Source organism: Salvelinus fontinalis, chromosome 26 (genome assembly GCF_029448725.1).
Source record: "Salvelinus fontinalis isolate EN_2023a chromosome 26, ASM2944872v1, whole genome shotgun sequence".
Lineage (NCBI taxonomy): Eukaryota > Metazoa > Chordata > Actinopteri > Salmoniformes > Salmonidae > Salvelinus > Salvelinus fontinalis.
In genome coordinates this window covers 19,974,729-19,998,241 of record NC_074690.1, presented here as the reverse complement: position 1 = coordinate 19,998,241, position 23,513 = coordinate 19,974,729, and the positions used below count along the sequence as shown (strand labels likewise).

Sequence of the window (23,513 nt, the reverse complement as noted above, 5' to 3'; positions counted from 1 at the left end):
TCTATGAGCTCAGTGCTAGTAGTCGAGTTAATCATAATTCCTGTCATTTATTTAAAAAAATAAGTTGAATTGTCCATCACTTAAAATGAGTGAAAAGGAACCTTTATTTTTTTCAAAGATGTTACAAGGATGACATTTCAGTGAGAGTATAACAGATGACCAAATAATCATAATCAAGCAATTTCCAAGAAGAAACATCACTTCACTCCAAAGTAAAACCCCAGCAGAAACAAATAATGAAAATAAATAATACTAGGATGACACCAGCTAACGGGGAGAAAGAGGACAAATCTAGACTATTTTGTGTCGTAATTGAAGGTTCTTGGCATTCCAAAATCCCTGTACCCCATGAGACACTCAAGAGTTGTGTTATGTTTGAACTATATTTGAAGATGAACAAAGATCAGTTACCATTTGTAGTGGACCAATATTTAATCTACTTGAACTCATTTCATACCCTAACCATTTAGTTGTTTTGCAGCAGCAGTTTATTTTATCTTCAGTAGTTCCCCTTTTGAAACAATAGGCTAATTTCATAAAGATACATGCATGTTTAGTGATGAAACCTGATAATTGAGGTGTACTATCGAGCAGCACATGCACAGGTTGTCAGATAGGGAACGCTGTCGGAAATAACACATTTTCATAATTTATCTGGAGGGATGTGGTAAATGTCTAGAAGATATGGATATCTGCAGATCTTTTTGGTAGGTACAAACACATTTAGTCAGAATGGGTAGCATCTTAAAATGTCTTTCCACAGGTGTTCATAACAGAAAATGTTGAACTACATTAGCATATGACAATGACTTCTGAAAATCATACCCTAACATGACTCAAAATTACATAAAAATGATTGTCAGATGACACTATCACACATGGAATGGAGGGTACCGTAATGAATCGAGTGATGGTTACATACAATTCAGAATTACAGAGTGAAATATTTCAGACCTAAAACTCAACACGGCAGGATTAACACAAAATACTACTTTTACACGTGAGAAATTACCATCAATGATACAAATTACAGTGCCTTCAGAAAGTAATCACACCGCTTGCCTTTTTCCACATTCTGTTGTGTTAGAGCCTGAATTGTAAATATATTAAAATTGAGATTGTGTCACTGGCCTACATACAATTATCCATAATGTCAAAGTGGATTTATTTTAATTTTTTATACAAAATAATAAAAAATGAAAAGCTGAAATGTCTTTAGTAAATAAGTATTCAACCCCTTTATGGCAAGACTAAATAAATTCAGGAGTAAAAATCACTGTGCAATAATAGTGTTTATCATCTCTGTATCCCACACATACAGATCATTGTAAGGGCTTTCAGTCGAGCAGTGAATTTCAAGCGCAGATTCAACCATAAAGACCAGGGGAGGTTTTCCAATGCCTCGCAAAGCAGGGCACCTATTGGTAGATGGGTCAAAAAAATTAAATAAGCAGAAATTAAATATCCCTTTGAGCATGGTGAGGTTAATAATTACACACTTTGGATGGTGTATCAATACACCCAGTCACTACAAAGATGCAGGCGTCCTTCCTAACTCAGATGCCGGAGAGGAAGGAAACCATTCAGGGATTTCACCGTGAGACCAATGGTGACTTTAAAACAGTTAGAGTTTAATGGCTGTGATAGGAGAAATAAATCCTCAGTTCAACATTGTAGTTGCACACAATACTAACCTAAATGACAGAGTGAAAAAAAATGAAACATGTACAGAATTACAAATATCACAAAACATGCATCCTGTTTGCAATAAGGCACTAAAGTAAAACTGCAAAAAAATGTGGTAAAGAAATGAACTTTGTCCCGAATACAAAGCGCTGTGTTTGGGGCAAATCCAATACAACACATTACTGAGTACCACTCTCCATATTTTCAAGCATGGTGGTGGCTGCATTATGTCATCAGTAAAGATTAGGGAAGTTTTTTGGGGGATAAAAATTTACAATAGAGTTAAGAACATGCAAAATCAAAGAGGAAAACCTGGTTCAGTCTTCTTTCCAACAGACACTGGGAGACTAATTCACCTTTCAGCAGGACAATAACCTAAAATACAAGGCTAAATATACACTGGGGTTTGCTTACCAAGATGACATTGAATGTTCAGGAGCTTTGACTTTAAATCAGCTTGAAAATCTATGACAAGACTTGAAAATGGCTGTCTATCAATGATCAACAACCAACTTGACAGAGCTTGAGAATTTTAAAAGTAATGTACAATTCAAGTTAGTCCTAAATATTTCTAAAACTAAAAACATTGTATTTGGGACACTAAACATCAACTAAATCTTGTAATGAATAATGTGGAATTTTAGCAAGTTGAGGAGACTAAACTGCTTGGAGTAACCCTGGATTGTAAACTGTCATGGTCAAAACATGTTGATGCAACGGTACCTAAGATGGGTAGAGGTCTGTTTGCTTAACTATCGACAAGGCAGGTCCTACAGACCCTAGTTGTGTCTCACCTGGACTACTGCCAAGTCGTGTGGTCAGGTGCCACAAAGAAGGATTTACAATTGGCTCAGAACAGTGCAGCATCGGTGGCCCTTAAATGTACACAGAGAGCTAACAATAATATGCATGTCAATCTCTCATGGCTCAAAGTAGGAAAGATTGACTTCATCACTACTTGTTTTTGTAAAAAGTATTGACATGCTGAATGCACACCCATGCATATCCCACAAGACATGCCACCAGAGGTCTCTTCACAATGCCAAAATCCAGAACAGACTACACAGTACTACATGGAGCCATGACTACATGGAACTCTATTCCACATCAGGTAACTGATGCAAGCAGTAGAATCAGGTTTAAAAAACAGAAAAATACACCTTATGGAACAGTGGGGACTGTACACATGGATGTTGTATTGTAGATATGGTAGTAGAGTAGTGGCCTGAGGGCACACACACTTAATGTGTTGTGAAAAGTGTTATGAAATGAAATGTTACGTAATATTTTAAATGGTATATTACTGCCTTAATGTTTCTGGACCCCGGGAAGAGTAGCCTCTGCCTTGGCAGGAACTGATGGGGATCCTTAATAAATACAACAAAATAGAATAAGAGGTATGAATACTTTCTGAAGGCACTGTGCATCAATAACAATTCTCCATGTGACAGGGTAGGTCTACATGTTTGAAGATGTATGTATTGGTAGTTTTATCAAAACTAAAGGACATTCAAAAGGGGAAAGTAAAATTTCAACTTCAACTGGATAAAAGGGTTCTCGCAATCTACCAAATACATTTTTTCCCCCCCAAAGGGGGGATGTGTTAGGCTTGAAAACCCGACCCTAGACAACACAGTGACTAGGGTCTGGTTTAAAGTATGGACTCGTTGCATAATGGAACTACATCACAACTTTATCCGCTCAAAATAAAATACAAATAGTAGCTAGAGATCACAGAAGTTATTTTTAATGAGTGCAATTAGCAAGTGGCTAGTTTGCATAAACTACCTCCAATAAAACCATTGCAAAAGTTTTGTCTCCAAACTTTGGTTTAGAATCGCAACGTTCTGGCATGTCTGCCTCATTGTTTGTTGGGAGAGTCCCCGGAAAATATTTGTTTCCCCTTACAGTACATTACCAAAAGTACGTGGACACCTGCTCATCATTCCAAAATCATGGCCATTAATATGGAGTTGGTCCCCCCTTTGCTGCTATAACAGCCTACTCTCTTCTGGAAAGGTTTCCTTGGAACATTACTGCGGGGACTTGCTTCCATTCAGCCACAAGAGCATTAGTGACGTCCGGCACTGATGTTGGGCGTTTAGGCCTGGCTCGCAGTTGGCGTTCCAATTCATCCAAAAGGCGTTCGATGGGGTTGAGGTCAGGCCTCTGTGCAGGCCAGTAAAGTTCTTCCACACTGATCGACAAACTATTTCTGAAAGAACCTCGCTTTGTGCACAGGGGAATTGTCATGCTGTTGCCACGAAGTTGGAAGTCCAAAATCATCAATGTCATTGTATGCCTTAACATTTAGATTTCCTTTCACTGGAACTAAGGGACCTAGTCGAAACCATGAAAAACAGCCCAACCATTATTCCTCCTCCACCAAACTTTACAGTTGGCACTATGCATTGGGGCAGGTAGCTTTCTCCTGGCATTCGCCAAACCCAGATTCTTCCGTCGGACTGCCAGATGGTGAAGCGTGATTCATCTCTCCAGAGAACGCATTTCCACTACTCCTGAGTCCAATGACTGCGAGCTTTACGCCACTCCAGCCAACGCTTAGTATTGCGCATGGTGATCTTAGGCTTGTGAGCGGATGCTTGGCCATGGAAACCCATTTCATTAAGCTCCCGATGAACAGTTCTTGAGCTGATGTTGCTTCCAGAGGCAGTTTGGAACTGTGTGTTGCAACCGAGGACAGACTAATTTTACAAGCTCTGCCCTTCAGCACTCAGCGTTCCCGTTCTATGAGCTTGTGTGGCCTACCACTTTGCGGCTGAGCCGTTGTTGCTCCTAGACGTTTCCACTTCACAATAACAGCATTTAAAGTTGACTGGGGAAGCTCTAGCAGGGCCGACATTTGACAAACTGACTTGTTGGAAAGGTGGCATCCTATGACAGTGCCACATTGAAAGTCACTTAGCATTTCAGTAAGGTCATTCTATTGCCAATGTTTGTCTATGGAGATTGCATGGCTGTGTACTCGATTTTATATACCCATCAGTAACAGATGGGGCTGAAATAGCCGAATCCACTCATTTGAATCGGTGTCCACATACTGCTGGAAATATAGTGTAGGTAGTGACAGTTCCTCTACGCCAAAAGAGTCCATCATTGGGGGCGTTCCTGTGCCCAGGCGGTGCAGACATTTTAAGTATCAGCTAACCACGTCATATGTTATAGCAATCTGTCAGTCAATAGACAGAGTCGATGACAGGGCACGCAACCACTGATTGATACGTGCAATGTCTGACCAGGGGAACACAAGCATTGAAACCAGACCCTAGTCACTGGTCGCGTTCCCCTGCTCAGACATTGCAAGCATCAACCATTGGTTGCATGGCATGTCCTCGACTGTGTCGTTGGGGACCAGATTGCTATATATAATTTGGATAGTTGATATGTAAAATATCTATCCAGACGTTGTACGATCTGGCCTGCATCAGCAAAGGAACGCACCCACTGGTTTGCCTAGGGTCAGGTTTGAGACTAGATCTGTGGTGGGGGCTACATAAATCTACACCATAAACTTTCATGGGCACTAAATGTAAAATGACCTGTGTCTACAACACCAATATACAAATATTTATTCTCATCCTCTGCCACATACTGACAGATATGCCTTCCTTCGGTCAAGAAACTCAGCAAGGTATGGCCAGAAATTATATACACTGCTCAAAAAAATAAAGGGAACACTTAAACAACACAATGTAACTCCAAGTCAATCACACTTCTGTGAAATCAAACTGTCCACTTAGGATGCAACACTGATTTGACAATAAATTTCACATGCTGTTGTGCAAATGGAATAGACAACAGATGGAAATTAAAGGCAATTAGCAAGACACCCCCTAAAAAGGAGTGATTCTGCAGGTGGTGACCACAGACCACTTCTCAGTTCCTATGCTTCCTGGCTGATGTTTTGGTCACTTTTGAATGCTGGCGGTGCTCTCACTCTAGTGGTAGCATGAGACGGAGTCTACAACCCACACAAGTGGCTCAGGTAGTGCAGTTCATCCAGGATGGCACATCAATGCGAGCTGTGGCAAAAAGGTTTGCTGTGTCTGTCAGCGTAGTGTCCAGAGCATGGAGGCGCTACCAGGAGACAGGCCAGTACATCAGGAGACCGTAGGAGGGCAACAACCCAGCAGCAGGACCGCTACCTCCGCCTTTGTGCAAGGAGGTGAACTGCCGGCGCCCTGCAAAATGACCTCCAGCAGGCCACTACGCTGACAGACACAGCAAACCTTTTTGCCACAGCTCACATTGATGTGCCATCCTGGGTGAACTGCACTACCTGAGCCACTTGTGTGCGTTGTAGACCCCGTCTCATGCTACCACTAGAGTGAGAGCACCGCCAGCATTCAAAAGTGACCAAAACATCAGCCAGGAAGCATAGGAACTGAGAAGTGGTCTGTGGTCACCACCTGCAGAATCACTCCTTTTTTGGGGGTGTCTTGCTAATTTCCTATAATTTCCACCTGTTGTCTATTCCATTTGCACAACAGCATGTGAAATTTATTGTCAATCAGTGTTGCTTCCTAAGTGGACAGTTTGATTTCACAGAAGTGTGATTGACTTGGAGTTACATTGTGTTGTTTAAGTGTTCCCATTATTTTTTTGAGCAGTGTATATATATATATATTTAAGTGAGTTCATAACCTTCATTCAGTTATCATTTTCACATGGGCCAATGACAGCCAGTACTGAATACCTACATTTAGCAGTTGCCAGAGGCTTCTAACCTTCCTCAGTAGTCAGGTCCAGACTTCCACTTGTGAATACTGCTGAGTCTTATCCCAGTAGTATTCACACACTTCATTACTATAACCTCTCTGAACATAAATTCTTGTTCCCATGCAACACCTCTTAAGAGTAGTTGACCAACAAAGTAAAACATGATTTAATACATAATTTCATGTTTAAACTTGGGTCTCTAGGGATAACCTCCCTGATTAATGTTGATTAATGAATTAGCCATGCAAATGATATGTGCATTCTACAAGTGCTTTCTTTGTGGCATTTGATGTCTGTGAAGCTGTGACTCATTTTAAAGTAATAATTTGGAGGTCATTTTAAAGAGCAAGTAATGACTGCTTTTTCGATTACAATAAGTTGGTTATGGTATTCTTTTTACTCGTCTTTTTGTACTACAGATACCTCAGAAAAAAACTAAAACCTGTCTCGCAAACTACAGATCTTTCAAGTCCACCACTTCAGATCTCGAGACAATAATGTTTCCTTTAATTGTTTCAAGAGCCATTCCACCACTTATCCTTCAGAAAGACCAGAGCGGAAAGCCAGTGAAATTCACCAGCTTTCAAAACCTCTGCAACAACAGACCTCATGTAGAAAACTTTCCAACTCAAAGTTGAAAAAGATGAATGGTCAGTATTCTTCCGACTCCTGCACCATTTGATTCCGTTTGAGACGTTCAACAATACCATTCTTGGTCTGCCCAAAACCTCTCTCCTCTCGCTCAAACATGTTCAAATGCAGAGCATGAGCACGGATCAACTTTGAGGTTAGAAATTTTCCCAAATCGACTGACTGCTTCAAGAGTTTCGTCCCCTTTTTCCCCTCTCTAGCTGTCAGGAGACGGTTTTGTAGAGTGAGGTTGGAGGGTTGTGTGAGAACTCTTCTCAGTCTCTCTGCTCCGAGAACAATGTCCTCAGCCAACTAACTCGTGGTCCCTGGGGGAGAAGAGGTGGCAGGGATGTGACTCCTGTGACCCCATTGAGGATCCATGACCTTTCACCCCTCGACTCATCAAAGGGCTCGTCGCTCCGACGCTGCTACCCCAACGTATGCTGCTTCTCCTTTTCTCTGTGTGCGAGCAGCGCCTTCTCTCTCCCTCCTCGCTCTTGTCCTGTCCAGCTCTACCCCCATTTTGCTTTCACTCTTGTGATTGGTTGGTTTCTCTCTGTCTCTCTCCTGTTGCTTTCACACAGTGGTGCTTCAGTTGTAGCAGTGGAAAACGGGTATCCATATGTTCTTTTTTTGATATTACCCAGATTAAAATGGCGACGAACTAAGCTCAGCACAGGCCTAGCTCCTTTTCCCACAACCTAAGAGTCAAATAAAACAAAGATTACTTTTATACCCTGACAAAGACGAGATATAAAACAGCTTCTGGTATCCTATTTACTCCACCTGATATTACTACAGCAACAGTTGGCTTAGCTCATAGAATATAGAGAAAAAAGTTCCAGTGTAGTCTCTTACACTCTAGTACTGGGACAGTCCAGTCACACCATGTTGATAGGCTCTTTCCCCTTGGTAGGTGGAGTCTTGGGAGAGGGCCACGTCAATCTGGGACTTGAACTCATCGCCAAGGTAGCTGTCCTGTAAGAAAAACAACAAAGGATAAGCTTTTAGCCTGCATGTACATGTCTGTCAGAGCAAGAATGTCTGCTATGAGAAACAAATGTAAACGTTCTGCTGCCTTACCTGAGAGAGTTCAGGCTGGGAGAGGCCAGGCTGGCTCATCTGGGAGGGCTGGCTCATGGTGATGTAGCCCTGGGTGAGGGGTCCCTGGGAGAAGGGCTGGGAGCCCAGGTCCTGGCTGGCCTGGCTGCCACTCATGAGGCCGTGCTGCCCGCTGCCTCCGCCGTGGTTCCCCATGCCACGGCTCCTCTGGCGCCCACCTCGCGCCCCTCCGCCGCCCGCCTTACCCTTCATACCTCCACCACGGCCTGCTGGGGGGCAGTGGACCTGGCCCAGGTAGCCTGGCGGCGGCATGGGGGGCATGACCAGGTTGAAGGGGATGTTCATGGAGGCCATGGGGCCCGGGCCAATCATGCCGATCTGGTCGTGGGTCTGGAAGTACATGTTGGATGAACGTCCTAGAAGAAAAGAAAACATATTGAACAACGGCAAAACAGGTAAAGAGATACAAGTTTACAGTTTGACATAGTCTCTCACCAGTGCTGCTGCGGTCATACACAGATCCAGGAATAAGAGCCTCCCTTGCATCATACATGGCTGTGCTCATGAAACGTCCCCCCTGAAGAACCCACACATGGAACAAACATTTCAGTAAGCCTGTAAACTGTAACACACACAGTAGCCTATGCACATCTTTTTATAATGGTGTACTGTCTACTAGCAAAGTAAAATCATGAAAGTAAACACCACGCACTACATAAAGTTGTACATAATCCAACACATGGGTTTAGGGGGGGACGACTCACAGGGTTGACGGCGTTGACCAGCTTGCGGGGCTTGCTGAACTGCATGAGGCTCTCCCTCAGGTTGTTGAGGGGTCCCTCCACCAGAACCTTCTGCTCCTTGTAGTAGTTGAGCAGGTGGTTCCACAGAGGCTGCTTGGACAGGGCCTTGGGGTTGCCCACGATGATAACCCCATACCTACACACAAATAGGACATAGTTCCTTTCAAAACACTTCCTTCACAGATATAGAAAATAATATGACGTAAATAATTTATCTTTGCATTGTGACAGTGTTTCTGCCCGAGTAATGACATTTTGCTCTGAGGATTTAGAAATTGTTGACATAATTCCAAAGACAAATATTAAAATAGTCTTGCAAAACTTGAAAGACAGGATAATGCTACGATTTTTCTCGTTATCTGTTGAGCATCAGGAGACAGAGAGAATGGTCCATGTGTTTTTTACCTGGCCCTGGTGAGAGCCACGTTGAGACGGCGTGGGTCGTTGAGGAAGCCAATGCCCTGGTGCTCGTTGGCTCTGACACAGGACAGGATGATGAAGTCCTTTTCTCTGCCCTGGAACGCATCAACGCTGGCTATCTCCACCTCCTGAGGACAGCCAAGAAACAGGGACGCAATTAGATAAGCTAACATAGACGCACCATTCCACCATCCATTTGAATGTTTTAAGTGAAGGCCAAACTGGATGAATGATTCCATGAGCACATTACTAAACCAATGTAAACTGGTTTATTTAGATTTATGGACTCCCATTTCAAGCTATAACTATCTTTAAAACCTGCTACATTATAGTGAGAATATGACTGACAGACTGGAGTGAGATTGGTCACATATTGTAGAGCCAAGCCTGTGTTTTGTACCTGGTAGAGCTTGGTGTGGAGGGAGCCGCTAAACTGCATGTACTGCACCAGGTAGGACCTCTGGCCCTCGTAGGGGGTGATGATGCCTATCTGGTCAGGCTTGGCCCCGGCCTTGAGCAGCCTGGTGGTGATCTTCTCCACGTTGGAAGCCTCAGTTCTGTACAGCAGGAGGTAGTGAAGAAAACCATATTCACAAAACATACCCTTTTTATGACTGGAGTCATAAATGGTCATTGTACGAAAGCACTGAAATGACAAATGCTTCAGTTTGTCAAATACCTGTTAAGATAGGAGGTTCCAGAGCTTGCAATTTCTTCCTGGCCCAGGGTCACATAGAAGAACATGGGCTTGTCTGGTTGTGGCCACTGGAAGTCAAAGCCTTTCTTGATGCGGTCAGCTGTGTAAATAAAATAAAAATGGGTCAAGAAAAGGAGTTAGTAAAATGCACATTTAGGTTCATCCAGATTTAAGTGTAAATGAAGCCAATGTCATGTATTACCTTTGTTATGGGTGTTTTACACCTGGTGCAAACTGAGTAAATATGGCTGTTATAAGGCTATTCATAATTGTTCTGTTTTCTTGGTCCTTAGAGACATGATCTAAAGTACCCAACCAGTTTGTAGACAACAGGGAGCCCATTCCCCTCTAGCTGGACAAGCACATCAGGAAGACAAGCTAACCCTCACTTGTGTTAACGAGGATTCTATAGACGAGTTGGCTGACAACGTCCAAAAATGATGCGCGTAGGCAGTGTGGTGATTTTGAACGGTTAGATAGCTTGCCATGTGAGACATCATAGTTGGCCCGTGTCAGCTCGTTGTATCTTGTTATCGATACCATGTCTTGACTCATGTCATGTCTATGGTAATATGGTTCACTAGCTAGCTAACCAGCAACTGTAACAATGTATTTGAGAGACAAGTGTTCATTGTGCAAATGCATTTATGTTTTCAATAAACATTTGGAGACTAAATATAGTTTACATGTTGTCAACAGTCTATGCCAACCCAGTCTGTTCTGCCCCATAGTTGCGCACTCCTCGGTTTTGTTGCTAAACAAGCAACCTGTGTACACACTGGCCCAGTTCCATTCCTCGCCGACTTACCTGCGGTGACTCCGTTCTGCAGGGAGCCCTCGTAGAAGATGTTGGAGGGGAAAGCGCTGAGGGCCGGGTGCATACGGTACTGCACCTGCAGACGGATGGGCCTGATGCCCAGCACCACCAGACGCTCAAACAGGGACTGGGACAGGCCCGCCTTGGCGGCCTTCTTACACATCACTACTGGACCCAGCTGGCAGTGGTCTCCCACCAGGATCAGCTGGAGAGAAACAGAGAGAAATCATAGATTTAGTACAAATAGAAAGGCTATTCCAATTCAAATCCAATGTTGTGTGGTGTAGGAACTAGTATTGAGCATAGTATTTGCATGTGTGTTTATTTGCTATATTGTAATTACTTTGCCACCATGACCTATTTATTGCCTTACCTCTCTTATCCTACCTCATTTGCACATGCTGTATATAGACTTTCCTACTGTATTATTGATTGTATGTTTGTTTACTCCATGTGTAAATCTGTGTTGTTGTATGTGTCGAACTGCTTTGCTTTATCTTGGCCAGGTCGCAGTTGCAAATGAGAACTTGTTCTCAACTAGCCTACCTGGTTAAATAAAGGTGAAATTTAAGGAAAAAATTAAAAATATCACAACTCAGAGAAATTAGCGCCCGTCTGTGTCAAATTCAACCAAGCACAAACATCCGGAGAAAGGTGATAAATGTAACTGCACTTTTCCCTCAGCAATACATTCTGTATGAGAAAGAGAGAGAAGTTGGGACCTGTCATGGAGCTAAATGACTGGACATAATTTATCGTAGAGATTGCCCTGAGACGTACCTGCTTGGCCCCCAGTATGACAGGCACCATACACTCTGGCTCAGTGGCCTGGGTGCTCTCATCAATGAGGATGGAGCGGAACTGCATCTTGGCCAGGCGAGGGTCTCCTGCCCCCACACAGGTACAGCAGATCACATCAGCATTCTGTGGAGCAGAGATGGCAGACGTGGTCAGTGATAATCAACTTCAGGAAGTAGTGGAATTATGCCATTTTAGGACTTTGTTTTAAGGGAGTGTGTGGAAAAGGAGCAGGTGTTACCATAAGTAGTTCCCTCTCGGCGGTGCGCTTCAGGGCCCTGTAGCGCTTCTCATCCGACGAGGACAGCTCCCCAGTCTCGTCCTTCAGCTGCTGGAGCTTCTGAAGCTCTGGTATACTGCACACAGATACAACAAAAACACAAACTGAGAAACCAGTACTCTTTAGTGTGGAGAAATTATGTAGCCTATGATGAAGGTTAAGGTTCAGAAAAGCTGCAAGACAGAGGAAATGCCTCAAAGCATGGATTCTCAGTTCATGTTCAAACTGAGGCAACTGAGCAAAGTTCTCAAGTTCTCCGCCAGGGCGGCAGGTAGCCTAGTGGTTAGAGCGTTGGGCCAGTAACTGAAAGGTTGCTGGATCAAATCCCCGAGCTGACAAGGTAAAAATCTGTCGTTCTGCCCCTGAACAAGGCAGTTAAACCACTGTAGGCTGTCATTGTAAATAAGAATTTGTTCTTAACTGACTTGCCTATTTAAATAAAAAAATTAAAAAAGTGGAATCGATCCTTTGTCTCCTGAGTTAGCAGGACACCTGATAAGATAAAGACACCATTCCTCTCTCGATAGCAGTCCCAGGTTACCTGTCCATGTTGCGGATCTGGTTGTGCAGAGCCAGGAAGGACACAGGGGAGTCGATGGCCTCTCTGCTCTTGGCAGACAGCCTCACCACCTTCAGACCTGACATATGGATCTTCTCAGTCAGCTGGTCCACCGCAATGTTACTGGGAGCACACACCAGCACAGGCCTGAGGACACACACAACTGGTGTTAGGGATGGACAAGAGCGCCAATAAAACCTTTAGGTTGGTCAATTTAGAAAAATATATATTTTGCAATGACTAAGACTAATGTAGTTACTCTTATAGTGAAAGTTATTTACTTATAAGGTTGGTGTCTATTGGTGTATATGGTGTCCTCTATTAAGTGAACACATCTTACCCGTTGCCCTGTCTGGCCAGGTGGTACACTACAGTGGCAGAGGTGACCGTTTTCCCTGTGCCAGGGGGCCCCTGGATGAGACTGAGAGGACGCTGCAGCACAGTCTTCACAGCATATACCTATGTGATGACACATTTTAAAATGCCAAACTGTCAGCAAATATCATTTTAGAAGGGATAACTCAAATCTACTCATAACTTCTGCATATGGTAACACCCACCTGTGAGTGGTTGAGGTCAGGCAGGCCCTGGGCGGTGAAGCGTTTGGGCAGCTGACACTTGATGACCACATCCTCCACCTCGTGACCCAGCAGCTTATGGTAGATGTACCCGGACACAGACGTCTCGTCCACGGCAAAGGTCTTCAGGGCACTCTGCATCCTGGAGGAAAGTTTGAAACAGTGTGTAATATTAAGTCCATTGCCAAGCAAGCCTAGCTAGTTTCATATCGATTGGTGTCAGAAGGTTCCTACCGGTCAAAGGAGGTGGACTTCCACACAAAGTCAACCTGGAAGTTGTGTGGTACTTCCACGGGAGCCCCAGCACTGCTCCTCAGCTCAATGGCTATCTCATCGCCATAGTCTATTGTCACAGGATTAAGGACTACACGCCACATAACACCTATTCCTTCCTGAGACTAATGCAGAGACTAATGCTATCAATGTGGTCAAACAGAAACACAATCATTTCCAAACAAATTTTTGAATTTGAATCAAATGAGTAACGAAGAGTCAAAGGTAACATAAAATAAGAGCATAATGATTTTTAAAAAAGGATACTGTCTGGGACTTTGATGACATGTCCAATGCCTTTCCAGAGTGGGGCAAGGTCTCCCTTGTACCTCAGGCAAATCTCATCTCCTTGCATCAGGCGCATGTCTTCAAAAATACAGTGAATAGTAGAAAAAGAAGGACAGCGAGGACAAGGGAATTGGCTGATGAAAGGCACAATTTAGAATCCATAGATTTTAGGACATTAGTCATACAAACATAGAACCGTACACACACAGAGACACAGACTCAAGACTAGAAGACACTCTGGCATGCTCATCAGTGAGAACGTGAGGGAGGTCATGGCCGGAATGGAATGGACATGGAACACTCGTGGACACTGACGTTGATGAACAAAAAATGAATTACCACCTGAGTCCGTCTTGGGAAGGCTGAAATAAGCAATCCGCTTTTTATTGAGTCCCAAGTCCCACCTGACAGTAATATTGTCTTGGGTCTGTGAAACAAACAGACAAGACAGCAATTAATGAATCATCTAAAACCAAACTGCCTTTACCTTGACATCCAAAAGCAGGAGGAGCTAGCCTGAAAACTCCAGCAGAAAACAGTAGAACTTACCTGGGACTCTTTGAGTTTCTTATCGTAGTCAGCCTCCAGTTTGACCAGGGGGCCAAAGATGTTCTGGTACTGGTAGGCATCCTCGTAGCGCAGCAACACGTGCTGAGGCTCCTCGTCCACGCCGGGCTTCTCCAGGTCCTCCAGAGTGGCTGTGGGGTTTTCCTGAAGACACCCAGTCAAACAACAGCCACAGATAAAGAGTGCTGCTTACTTTGTTTAAGATTTAAAATTCATAATAAAAGCCAGTAGCTCTCCATGACCAAAGTAAAAGGCCACTGGCCTACAGTAAACCACTGGGTTAACTTATGCTAAATTTACATTTATGTAATTTAGCTGACGCTCTTATCCAGAGCCACTTACAGTAGTGAGTGCATATATTTTCATATTTTTCGGTACTGGTCCCCCGTGGGAATCGAACCTACAGCCCTGGCGTTGCTAGCACCATGCTCTATCAACTGAGCCACACAGGACCATAAGGTAGTTTATGAACCTTCCAGAGCTCCTCAAGCTTGTTTATCTGCTGCGCAGTGATCTGGCGGGCCCGGAGCTGCTCCTGCTCAGAGGGGATCTTAACCAGCCAGGACAGGAAGCAGCGGTCCTGGATCAGCGGCTGCCACTGGGAGCTGTCCCAGTTGATGTCTTTCAGACTGCTCTGACTGGCACATGGCTGCCTGTATTACCAAAAACAAACAATACGTCCATCAATGCACTCCACTACAAAATCACTTTGATTCAATGATAAGAGCTATTGGATTATGGGTCCAAAAAAGGCCAAGAACATTTTGAGAAATAGGACATCTGATCATTGTGAAACAGAATGGTGCAAAGAAGGTTATTAAACACCATGGACCTGCTTTACCTGCAAAGCAGTACCACCACAGAGTCTGCCTTGGCAGGGATGAACCCCAGGAGGAAGACGTTGCGACAGCCACAGTTGTAGCACTCCAGCACAGTCTCCCCCAAAGGACCATCCTTGTGCAGAGTCACCTCCTTGGACTTGGCTCTGACCAGGTGGTTCACAATGTGGCTGAGAGGAAAATATGAACAGATTCAGCAACATTTCTGATAGACATTTATAAAATGTCCTTTGGGACTCATGTGCCTGCATGTGCCTCACATTCTACTTTCTGTGTGTGTATAGTCTTCCACATAGACACCAACTACATTTTGCTAAGTTGGTTGGTCTTTGAAGCTTACCTGCCAGATGTATTGCCACGTCCATTGCAAAACCACTTCTTGCTGGTGTTGCAATACACCACGCACGCAGGATCATGAATGCCACAGTAACTTGGGAAAGCAAAACAAGGATTATTTCACAACCGTCAAAACTTTACAGGGAGGAAAACAAATATTAATTATGAACTCTGCAAGACAGCACCAAAATATCAATCAAAAGATATTTCTGAACATTACCTGCATGCATGGACTGGGAGGTCTTTAGTATAATAGCTGTCTTCCTCGTCTTCTTCAAAGTTCAACTCTGCAAGAAGTTGACTTGCTTTCACAACAGGGTCATCCCCATTCTGCAGAACTCCATCAGGCCCATTCACCTGGAGAAAACATGGAAATGTAATTTCAATAGCAGCGGGCAAAATAACGTAAATAACCTGGAAATGGACACCACCACATATAACGTTTTAACTACAAGTGCAGTTGACAGTTAGCTAACTAACGTTAGTTTACCATCAAATGCACTTGTAGCAAGCTCACAGCAGTTAGCTAGCATGCCTGCTATGTAACGCGGGCAGATAATGCATTTAGGAATGTTACACTCAGTGCCATGGCGTTATCAAGAAAATGACAGGCTGCTTGACAATCCTGGTGTCCATCCCACAACGCGTACAAGCAGATTAGCTAATGCTAGCACGCTAAATTATATGTAAACATGCTGGCTAAGTTAACTGGTTAGCCAGCTGCGTGGCCTCTGGGACAGATGCATGTGTTTTCTTTGTAACTATACAGCTAGCTACCAGTGTGCTAGCTGTGCTAACATAGCTGCTTCTGCTAATCAAGTTAGCATACTGGCTAGCTTCCAAGGTTCCGTATGTACAATACCCTGTAGCTTGTTAGCGAGTTTTAATTTTCTAGTTTGAAACCATACAATAAAAATTACACGAACCTGATTTTCCAACTGACTCTGCGTTTGGCCTGTTTGAGTCTGGCTCGGCAGGGTAAAATCCGTGAACTCATACTCCGAACCCTGGGTATCTGCTCCAAGCAACTCCGCTTCCTCAGTGTCCAGGAACGTGAGAGTCTGCGAGCTCGGCCCGTACGCCTCAACACTCATTTTCTCCACCAACAGTGATATTTCAGAATTCTATTTTAAATTCAATCGCTAACTAAGCAAAGTGTAGATATCCCTGCCAAAATTAAAGTTAAACAAATATCGAAAAACATAAGCACATGAATAAACTGAGAACACACCGTCTCGTGAGCCTCAACTCCCACTCGAAGTAATGACGTAACACCTTGCACACAGCACAAAATCATCGAGCACATCAAAGGTCGTCAAATTTGACAGAAACTGGATCCCTTCTAGCCATAACCACATTCAAAGTGTCCATGGCATAACGTTTACTCAAAAGGTGAATCTTTTTCACAATCCTTGATTAGGCCTACAGTCAGAATTTGTTTATCATGTACAGTAATTTAGCAGATGCTATTATCCAGAGCAACTTACAGGAGCAGTTACTGTAGGGTTAAATGCCTTGCTCAAGGGGCACACTGACAGATTGTTTTAACCTAGTTGGCTGAGGGAATCAAACCAGCAACCTTTTGGTTCATAACACAACTCTCTTAACCGCTGGCCTACCTGAGGCCTCGCAAATGCTTACCCTTTCCTGGTAATATTATGTAAGTAAGATGACATTCAATCAAATTCTTTCCAATTGCAATAGATGTAAATTATGAATGCATAGGAAGAAGAGCACATACTACAGGTTTACCAATAGTTATTTTACTTGGTATGGCTTAAGCTTATTGGCTTAAATTTCCCTTTAAGTGGTTTAATCACAGCATTAGACCATATTCTGAAGTAGAGAATACAGATACCAAAGACAAAATAAACATTTCCATATCATTATTCATCACATTGCAAATATTGATTGTATATGCAATAAATTACCTGAGATAATAACACATGGTTGAAGTACATTGATCAAAGAAAACATATTGTTGTGTCCTTATATTGTACACTATACAATATTCTGATATTGTACAATTTCACAACAAATATTAAACACATGATGAAGGGGGGGCTAGAGATGATACAAGAAATGGCACGCTACGTTGACCATTATGTCAAAGCGAGAGTGATTTGTGAGGGGAATAAGGAACTAAAAAGGGAACTATTTAAAATAGTGAGAAAGAAGCAGCCAGTCATACAGCTGTCAGGACGATGTGGCTTAAAAGCACACATCAGTGCACACTGAATATTAAAAATGGCTGCATTCCAAACACTTAAAAGACACACCCTCTCCCCTCAAACTTCTGATGACGTACCATGACGTCTGACGAGTTTACGCTTGTAGGGCAAGGGGCAAGGGAGGAAGGAATTTTAAATGGACTGCCCTTGCCCGGAAATTCGTCACGCGAATATTGTGTTTTCAGCCACCGGTAGCTTGTGGGTGCTTTATATGAGCTACAGACAATTATGATTGCATGTCGACCTATATTAAATATTATTATACGCTTACTGTATGATAGCTAGCAAATTAATTAGCTAACTAACGTTAGCCTGCCTAGCTGGAACTTCTGAAGAAGGAAAATGTTTTATTTATACAGTTTCCAAAAGCTAACCAAACAAAAACATAATTACTTTTACGAGACCCGAATTGAATTATGGGGCGTTTCAAGCCCCGAAGTGAACATAATTGTACACTCGCAAACTATCAAAAATGAGGGCTGAGGAACTTACGTTGCGAACTTCCCTTGCTTTGGCTAATCATTTGGACCGACGGCCAAAATGGCCGCAGGGATTACTCCAAGGGCATAGCATAAAGTGAGAATAAGTGGACTAGGGTGTGTCTTTTATGAGTTTAAAGCGTAGCCAATGGTTCTCTCATCTACAGCATCATTTATTGGACCATTACAGTGTGTACTTGTGTTGCTGCTATGCTATGTTGTTGTTTTAGGCCTCTCTTTATGTAGCGTTGTGTTGTCTCTCTTGTCGTGATGTGTGTTTTGTCCTAAATTTGTATTTTATTTTTAATCCCATCCCCGTAGGAGGCCATTTGTTAGGCTGTCATTGTAAATACGAATTTGTTCTTAACCGACTTGCCTTGTTAAATAAAGATGAAATAAAATAAAAAATAACAGTTTCTTTGTGAAATACAGTCAAATAACAATAACCAGAGCCATTGATATAATATACGTGTGTACCAGAGGAGGCTGGTGTGAGGAGCCATAGGAGGATGGGCTCATTATAATGGCTGGAATGGAATCAATGGAACGGAGTCAAACACGCTGTTTCCAAGTGTTTGATGTGTTTGGTACCATTCAATTGATTCCATTCCAACCATTAAAATGAGCCTGTCCTCTTATAGCTCCTCCCACCAGTCTCCTCTGATGGATACATCCATTGCTATGCCTATTCTCATTCATATACTCTCCCTTTCTCTAGTTCAGGGGAGAGCTGATAGCCCTCTTTTTAGCTACTGCTTAGTGGGGTATCAGTTTTATCTGTCCTTAAAGCTAGAATCCTTAGATGCTACATCCATTTTGGACTTGTGCTATATAACCATTGATTCTTGACAAATATAACATATGAATGTCTCATGTGCTTAGTTCAACTTTCATACCCCATCAGAACCCAAAATATAAGCTTGTACTCCAATGTTTGTAAGCAAAGTAAATGTAAACAAACACTGTGTAGCCTCAAAACATGGTTAAAACTATAATTTTGATATCATGGATGGTCAGTCCGTGAATACAGCTCTGTCTATGAATTTGAGAGTGGTTACATTACTTCAGGCCCATCCCTCAGGTTTTCACCACTTTGCTATTGTTTCAATAAGGATTCCAGCTTTAAGTGATTTATCTGTCCATTGGGGACAGGAGCAGTGAGTTGAGGACAGAGATCACCGGAAGTAATTCTTTAGTGAGCATGCTGATGGTGGCTGCAGTGGTGGTGGTCATGGTCATCATCCTCAGATTGACCCACAAGCTCCAGCATCTCCCCCACTATGGCCTGCAAGGCTCTGCCTAGGTCCTGGGCACTGTAGGGCTTCTCTAGTGGAGGAACGTGCACAAACGCTGACCTGCCCTTCCCCAGGTACAGCGACGTGTAGTAGGTGTAGTCACACAGGTATCTGACCGGATCAAAGGTTAAGTTAGGGTTAGAGACAACAGAAGACATTAGCTTTTATCAGAATCAATGGATTTGCCATTTAGGTAAATGGAATTTCTGAAGTGGCAACTTCAGATTACAAAGGGACAGACCACCCACATTATTATATAACATCTTATCAATACCTAGAAATTATGCTACAATTAAAGATCATAGATAGGATTCATTTGTAATTTGGGTGAACTTTCCCTTTAATGTAGTTTCATTGAAAAAAGTACGAGATCATAAATAGTGGCATGTGACTGGTTGAATGAGAGTAGAGTCGAGCACAGCACTCACCGGCCTGCATCCTTTGATACTGACACTGCCACGCCAAGCCTTGAGGAGTTGACCCTCTTGCAGACCAGGTCCATGTCTATGACTGAATTGATGCAGTCAGGACCACCGTCCATGCAACACTGAGAGTCTGGACAGAAGCTGCAGTTGTCCACCCGCTTGTAGCCATGGTTGTGGCCACATTTCTCCAGGGTGACTGTGGTGGCTATCCCAGAGACCCCGACATGGACCACCAACTGTTGACCCACAGAGAAGAGAATGTGTGTTAAATGTAGCCACTGTTAAATTAGTTATACCAATAGAGACTCTACATCATGTCATTATATTTCAAACTGTAGCCTAGGTGTCTGTAGTAAGGGTGCACCTGTCGAACACTATTACTAATGCCTTTTACTATGCAGTAAAAAAAATATATTGTGAGGAACAACACTTGACATTTGCTGTGATTTCCTGTAGCTACCTGTGGCTGATGCTGTTTCCATAGAGATGGCAGTAGACTCTGAACTGCCTGGTACTCCACTGGCACCTCACAGACATATAGGTCCACACTCTGACCCAAGCCCAACCGCTCCAGTTCCTGTACACAGAGGAAACAGGAAGTGTGTAAGGAACCACAAACCCTATTTAATTCGATAAAGCTTTATTGTTCCTTTCGAGGCATTTGTTGTGCCTCAAGGTTGTAAAAATCAGTTGCTTTTACATTTGTGATAACACTAATTACTATGGTAACAACATTGCATTCATACATTGTTAAATAGTGAAAAGTGATTACTTATTCATTGTTAAGTCATTAAGCATTTGCTGTTACGACAGAAGTGCTAAAGCAGATCATTCCTTATTCCACTTGTGTATTAACATGAAACGCTAATATCCACTGGTGTATTAACATGGAACACTTATATCCATTAGGCCCTACTATGCAATGAAGTAATTATTCTTAAATGTCATGTAATGTGATACAATTTTGTGTTACTACTCATGTGGAAATCAATGTAAGGTGTTGCCAATAAGAATAGATCTCTTAATAATGCACCATACAGAACACGCAACAAACTCACTTACCTGCACTGCCACCCAGCTAGCATTCACGGTGTGATCGCCAAAAGGTTCAAACCCTAAAAAAAGATAGATTATATTGATAGCCTTTTAAGTCCTTGCCTAGTAACACCAGTATACACCAATGCCACATTACATTGTAATTTTTTATAGCTGCTTATCACTCTACCTCTATCTAAATGAAAGTCACAATAATCTTAGTTCGAAAGTCTAACGGTCATCTCAAGTTAAGTATTATCTATTACAACAGCTGACATGTATAATCAATTGTAACACAATATATGCCAATGAGTGCATGGGTTTTATAGATGAGATGACACTATACTACAATTTCCATTTAAGTTATATCGGGGGAGAAGAGTAGGGTAAGAATATGCTTCTTGTCAGCACGAATTTAGCCAGCATCATTCACAATAGTATCACAATAATATCAGGACAAGGCAAACATGTACCCATAAATGGCTGAATGGCTACAACGATCCATAAATGGCTACATTATCGCCTCTGACTTGATCTGTCTGTAATAGGTTGGTCTGCCTTAACATTACAATTCATACATTTCAACCTGACAGACAGGATTTGTGAATGTAAGATGAAGATGCACAATACTGTACAGTAGACGGTCAGTAGTTGTATAGTAGTTGAGGAACAATGTCGTTTTCAAGATGACACAATATACAAGTAATTCCAATCTTTAATAGTTCAGGCAACTCATTTTAATGAAAAGTTTATAGAGAACTGGCAGCAAACTATAAGACAGTATAGGCTACATAAATCACTTACCTGTCACTATTACCGTCCTTTTAGTCGCCATTATTTGTGAGTTATAGTAAATTCTGCAAGAATGTAACGTTAATCTACTCTTTTTCAACCCTGATGAGTTGAGAATTCCTCCTCGATTCTCTTCCGCTATCTATTCATTATTTTTGCAAGAGCTCGAGCGAGGGTTCTCGGTTTCTTCCAGTCCTTCTACGCTGTTGACAACACTACTCTATACCTCAACATCCAGCCACCTATCGCCACCTACTGCAATGGAATTCATGCTCAGCGCATGAGCTCATTTATTTGACCAATTTGGCTTAACCTTTTGTTGAAATTACATAATATAACCGGTGTAAAATGTCTAGCTAGTTAGCGGTGTACGCTAGTAGCGTTTAATCGGCGACGTCACTCGCACTAAAACTAAAGTAGTTTTCCTTAATTCCGTACGGGCCGTGGCTTTTGTGGAATGATAGGTAGCTATGCTTCGTGGGTGACCGATATCTGTGTGTTTCGAGGGTTCCTGGTTCGAGGCCAGGTTGAGGGATGGAAGCAAATACTTATATTGATGCTGTTGATCAGGATAAATTAGTTGGGCTCTGCCAAAGATTATCTATTATATTGAAAAGATAGCCCAGTGACCACTCTAACAGTGGAAATACATGTCCTCAGTAGTCCACAATATGAGTCATAATACCCATAAAGCCTAGCGGTCAAACGGAAATGGTTCCAATAATTTGTCATTATTCATTCATTTTCCCCCATAGGGGATTTTAGAGGCACTTAAAATAAGGGCTGCGTTTCGTGTAGGCTTTCCCTAGCGTGAAATTTTGATAACCATGTACAGTTCTCTAGGACAAGGTGACTTTTATCAATATATTCGTCTGTATTTACCCCCCTATAATGAAATGCTAATTAGCTGCTAATGTGGCTATCATAAAGAACTACAAATGCCATGATGATCTGGACGAGACTGCCAATCGAGGCAAAGATAAGAATCTCTGGATTAACTATCTAATGTTAGCTAAATGTAGTAATTAATAAATTGGCTACATTTCTTTAAATGGACAATTCTGTGAACTGTCTAGTGCAAGTTTTAAATTGACACAATAACTGTTAGCGAAGGTATCAGCTAGAGATGACATGCAGGAGCTTGCAGGGATTTGTAGTTTTGCTACTTTGGTGCTAATTAGCATTTTTGAATCTGAGAGTAAATAAAGCCGAATATATTGATAAAGGTAACCTTTTCCGAGAGAGATTTACATCGTTATCAAAATGTTACGCCAGGGTAAGCCTACACGAAACGTAGCCCTTATTTTAAGTGTTTCTAAAATCCCCCTTGGGAAAAATTAATGGTGGAAAAACGACTGGAACCATTTCCCTGTTTGAACGCTAGGTTTATGGGTACTATGACCCCTCCACTGTGGGGCTCTATGATTAAAGGCAGGCGAGATCAAGTGGGACCATTCTAGCCAATGAGAGGGCAGATATACATGTGGACAACAGGCACAACTAAGTAATTTTTCTCAAAGTTGCCACAATGCCACATGCATCCACTTATATCAGTACATTTGTAACAGCCTAAACATTACTAAACTTATTTTGTTTCTTTACTCCCTTTTTCTCCCCAATTGCGATCCTGTCTCATCGCTGCAACTCCCCTACGGGTTCGAGTTATGCGACCTCCAAAACACCTGCCCGCTTAACCCGGAAGCCAGCCTCACCAATGTGTCGAAAGGAAACACTGTTCAACTGACTACCAAAGTCAGCCTGACACAAAAGTGTGATGAGCCAAGTAAAGCCTCCACACCCAAACCCTCCCCTAACCCAGACAATGCTGGGGCAATTCTGTGCTGACACAGCCCAGGATTGAACCCAGGTCTATAGTGACACCT

At 42.6% G+C, this 23,513-nt stretch overlaps 2 protein-coding genes across 3 annotated transcripts; both read right to left on the bottom strand.

Moving 5' to 3' along the window:
* Nucleotides 1-86: 86 nt before the first annotated feature.
* On the bottom strand, nucleotides 87-16,672 carry LOC129823864 (regulator of nonsense transcripts 1-like). Of its 2 annotated transcripts, none has more exons than XM_055882911.1 (23): nucleotides 16,300-16,672; nucleotides 15,594-15,730; nucleotides 15,378-15,467; nucleotides 15,040-15,207; nucleotides 14,671-14,851; nucleotides 14,181-14,342; nucleotides 13,971-14,058; nucleotides 13,611-13,709; nucleotides 13,305-13,413; nucleotides 13,053-13,212; nucleotides 12,833-12,951; nucleotides 12,475-12,639; nucleotides 11,895-12,009; nucleotides 11,636-11,779; nucleotides 10,847-11,060; nucleotides 10,021-10,138; nucleotides 9,742-9,898; nucleotides 9,327-9,469; nucleotides 8,883-9,057; nucleotides 8,614-8,695; nucleotides 8,140-8,534; nucleotides 7,915-8,034; nucleotides 87-7,757 (listed from the first exon to the last, which is right to left on the bottom strand). In XM_055882911.1, exons 1-22 carry the CDS (start codon nucleotides 16,465-16,467, stop codon nucleotides 7,918-7,920), a joined length of 3,306 nt encoding a protein of 1,101 aa, XP_055738886.1. In that variant the 5' UTR covers nucleotides 16,468-16,672; the 3' UTR covers nucleotides 87-7,757; nucleotides 7,915-7,917. The 2 variants fall into 2 exon arrangements, with proteins under 2 accessions (XP_055738886.1, XP_055738887.1); XM_055882912.1 differs by having other exon boundaries at nucleotides 13,974-14,058.
* Nucleotides 16,673-17,120: 448 nt separating this feature from the next.
* LOC129823865 (pyroglutamyl-peptidase 1-like) lies at nucleotides 17,121-22,299 on the bottom strand. Its single transcript, XM_055882913.1, has 5 exons — nucleotides 21,643-22,299; nucleotides 20,866-20,918; nucleotides 20,264-20,380; nucleotides 19,807-20,039; nucleotides 17,121-19,489 (listed from the first exon to the last, which is right to left on the bottom strand). Exons 1-5 carry the CDS (start codon nucleotides 21,671-21,673, stop codon nucleotides 19,276-19,278), a joined length of 648 nt encoding a protein of 215 aa, XP_055738888.1. The 5' UTR covers nucleotides 21,674-22,299; the 3' UTR covers nucleotides 17,121-19,275.
* Between the last annotated feature and the right edge of the window lie 1,214 nt (nucleotides 22,300-23,513).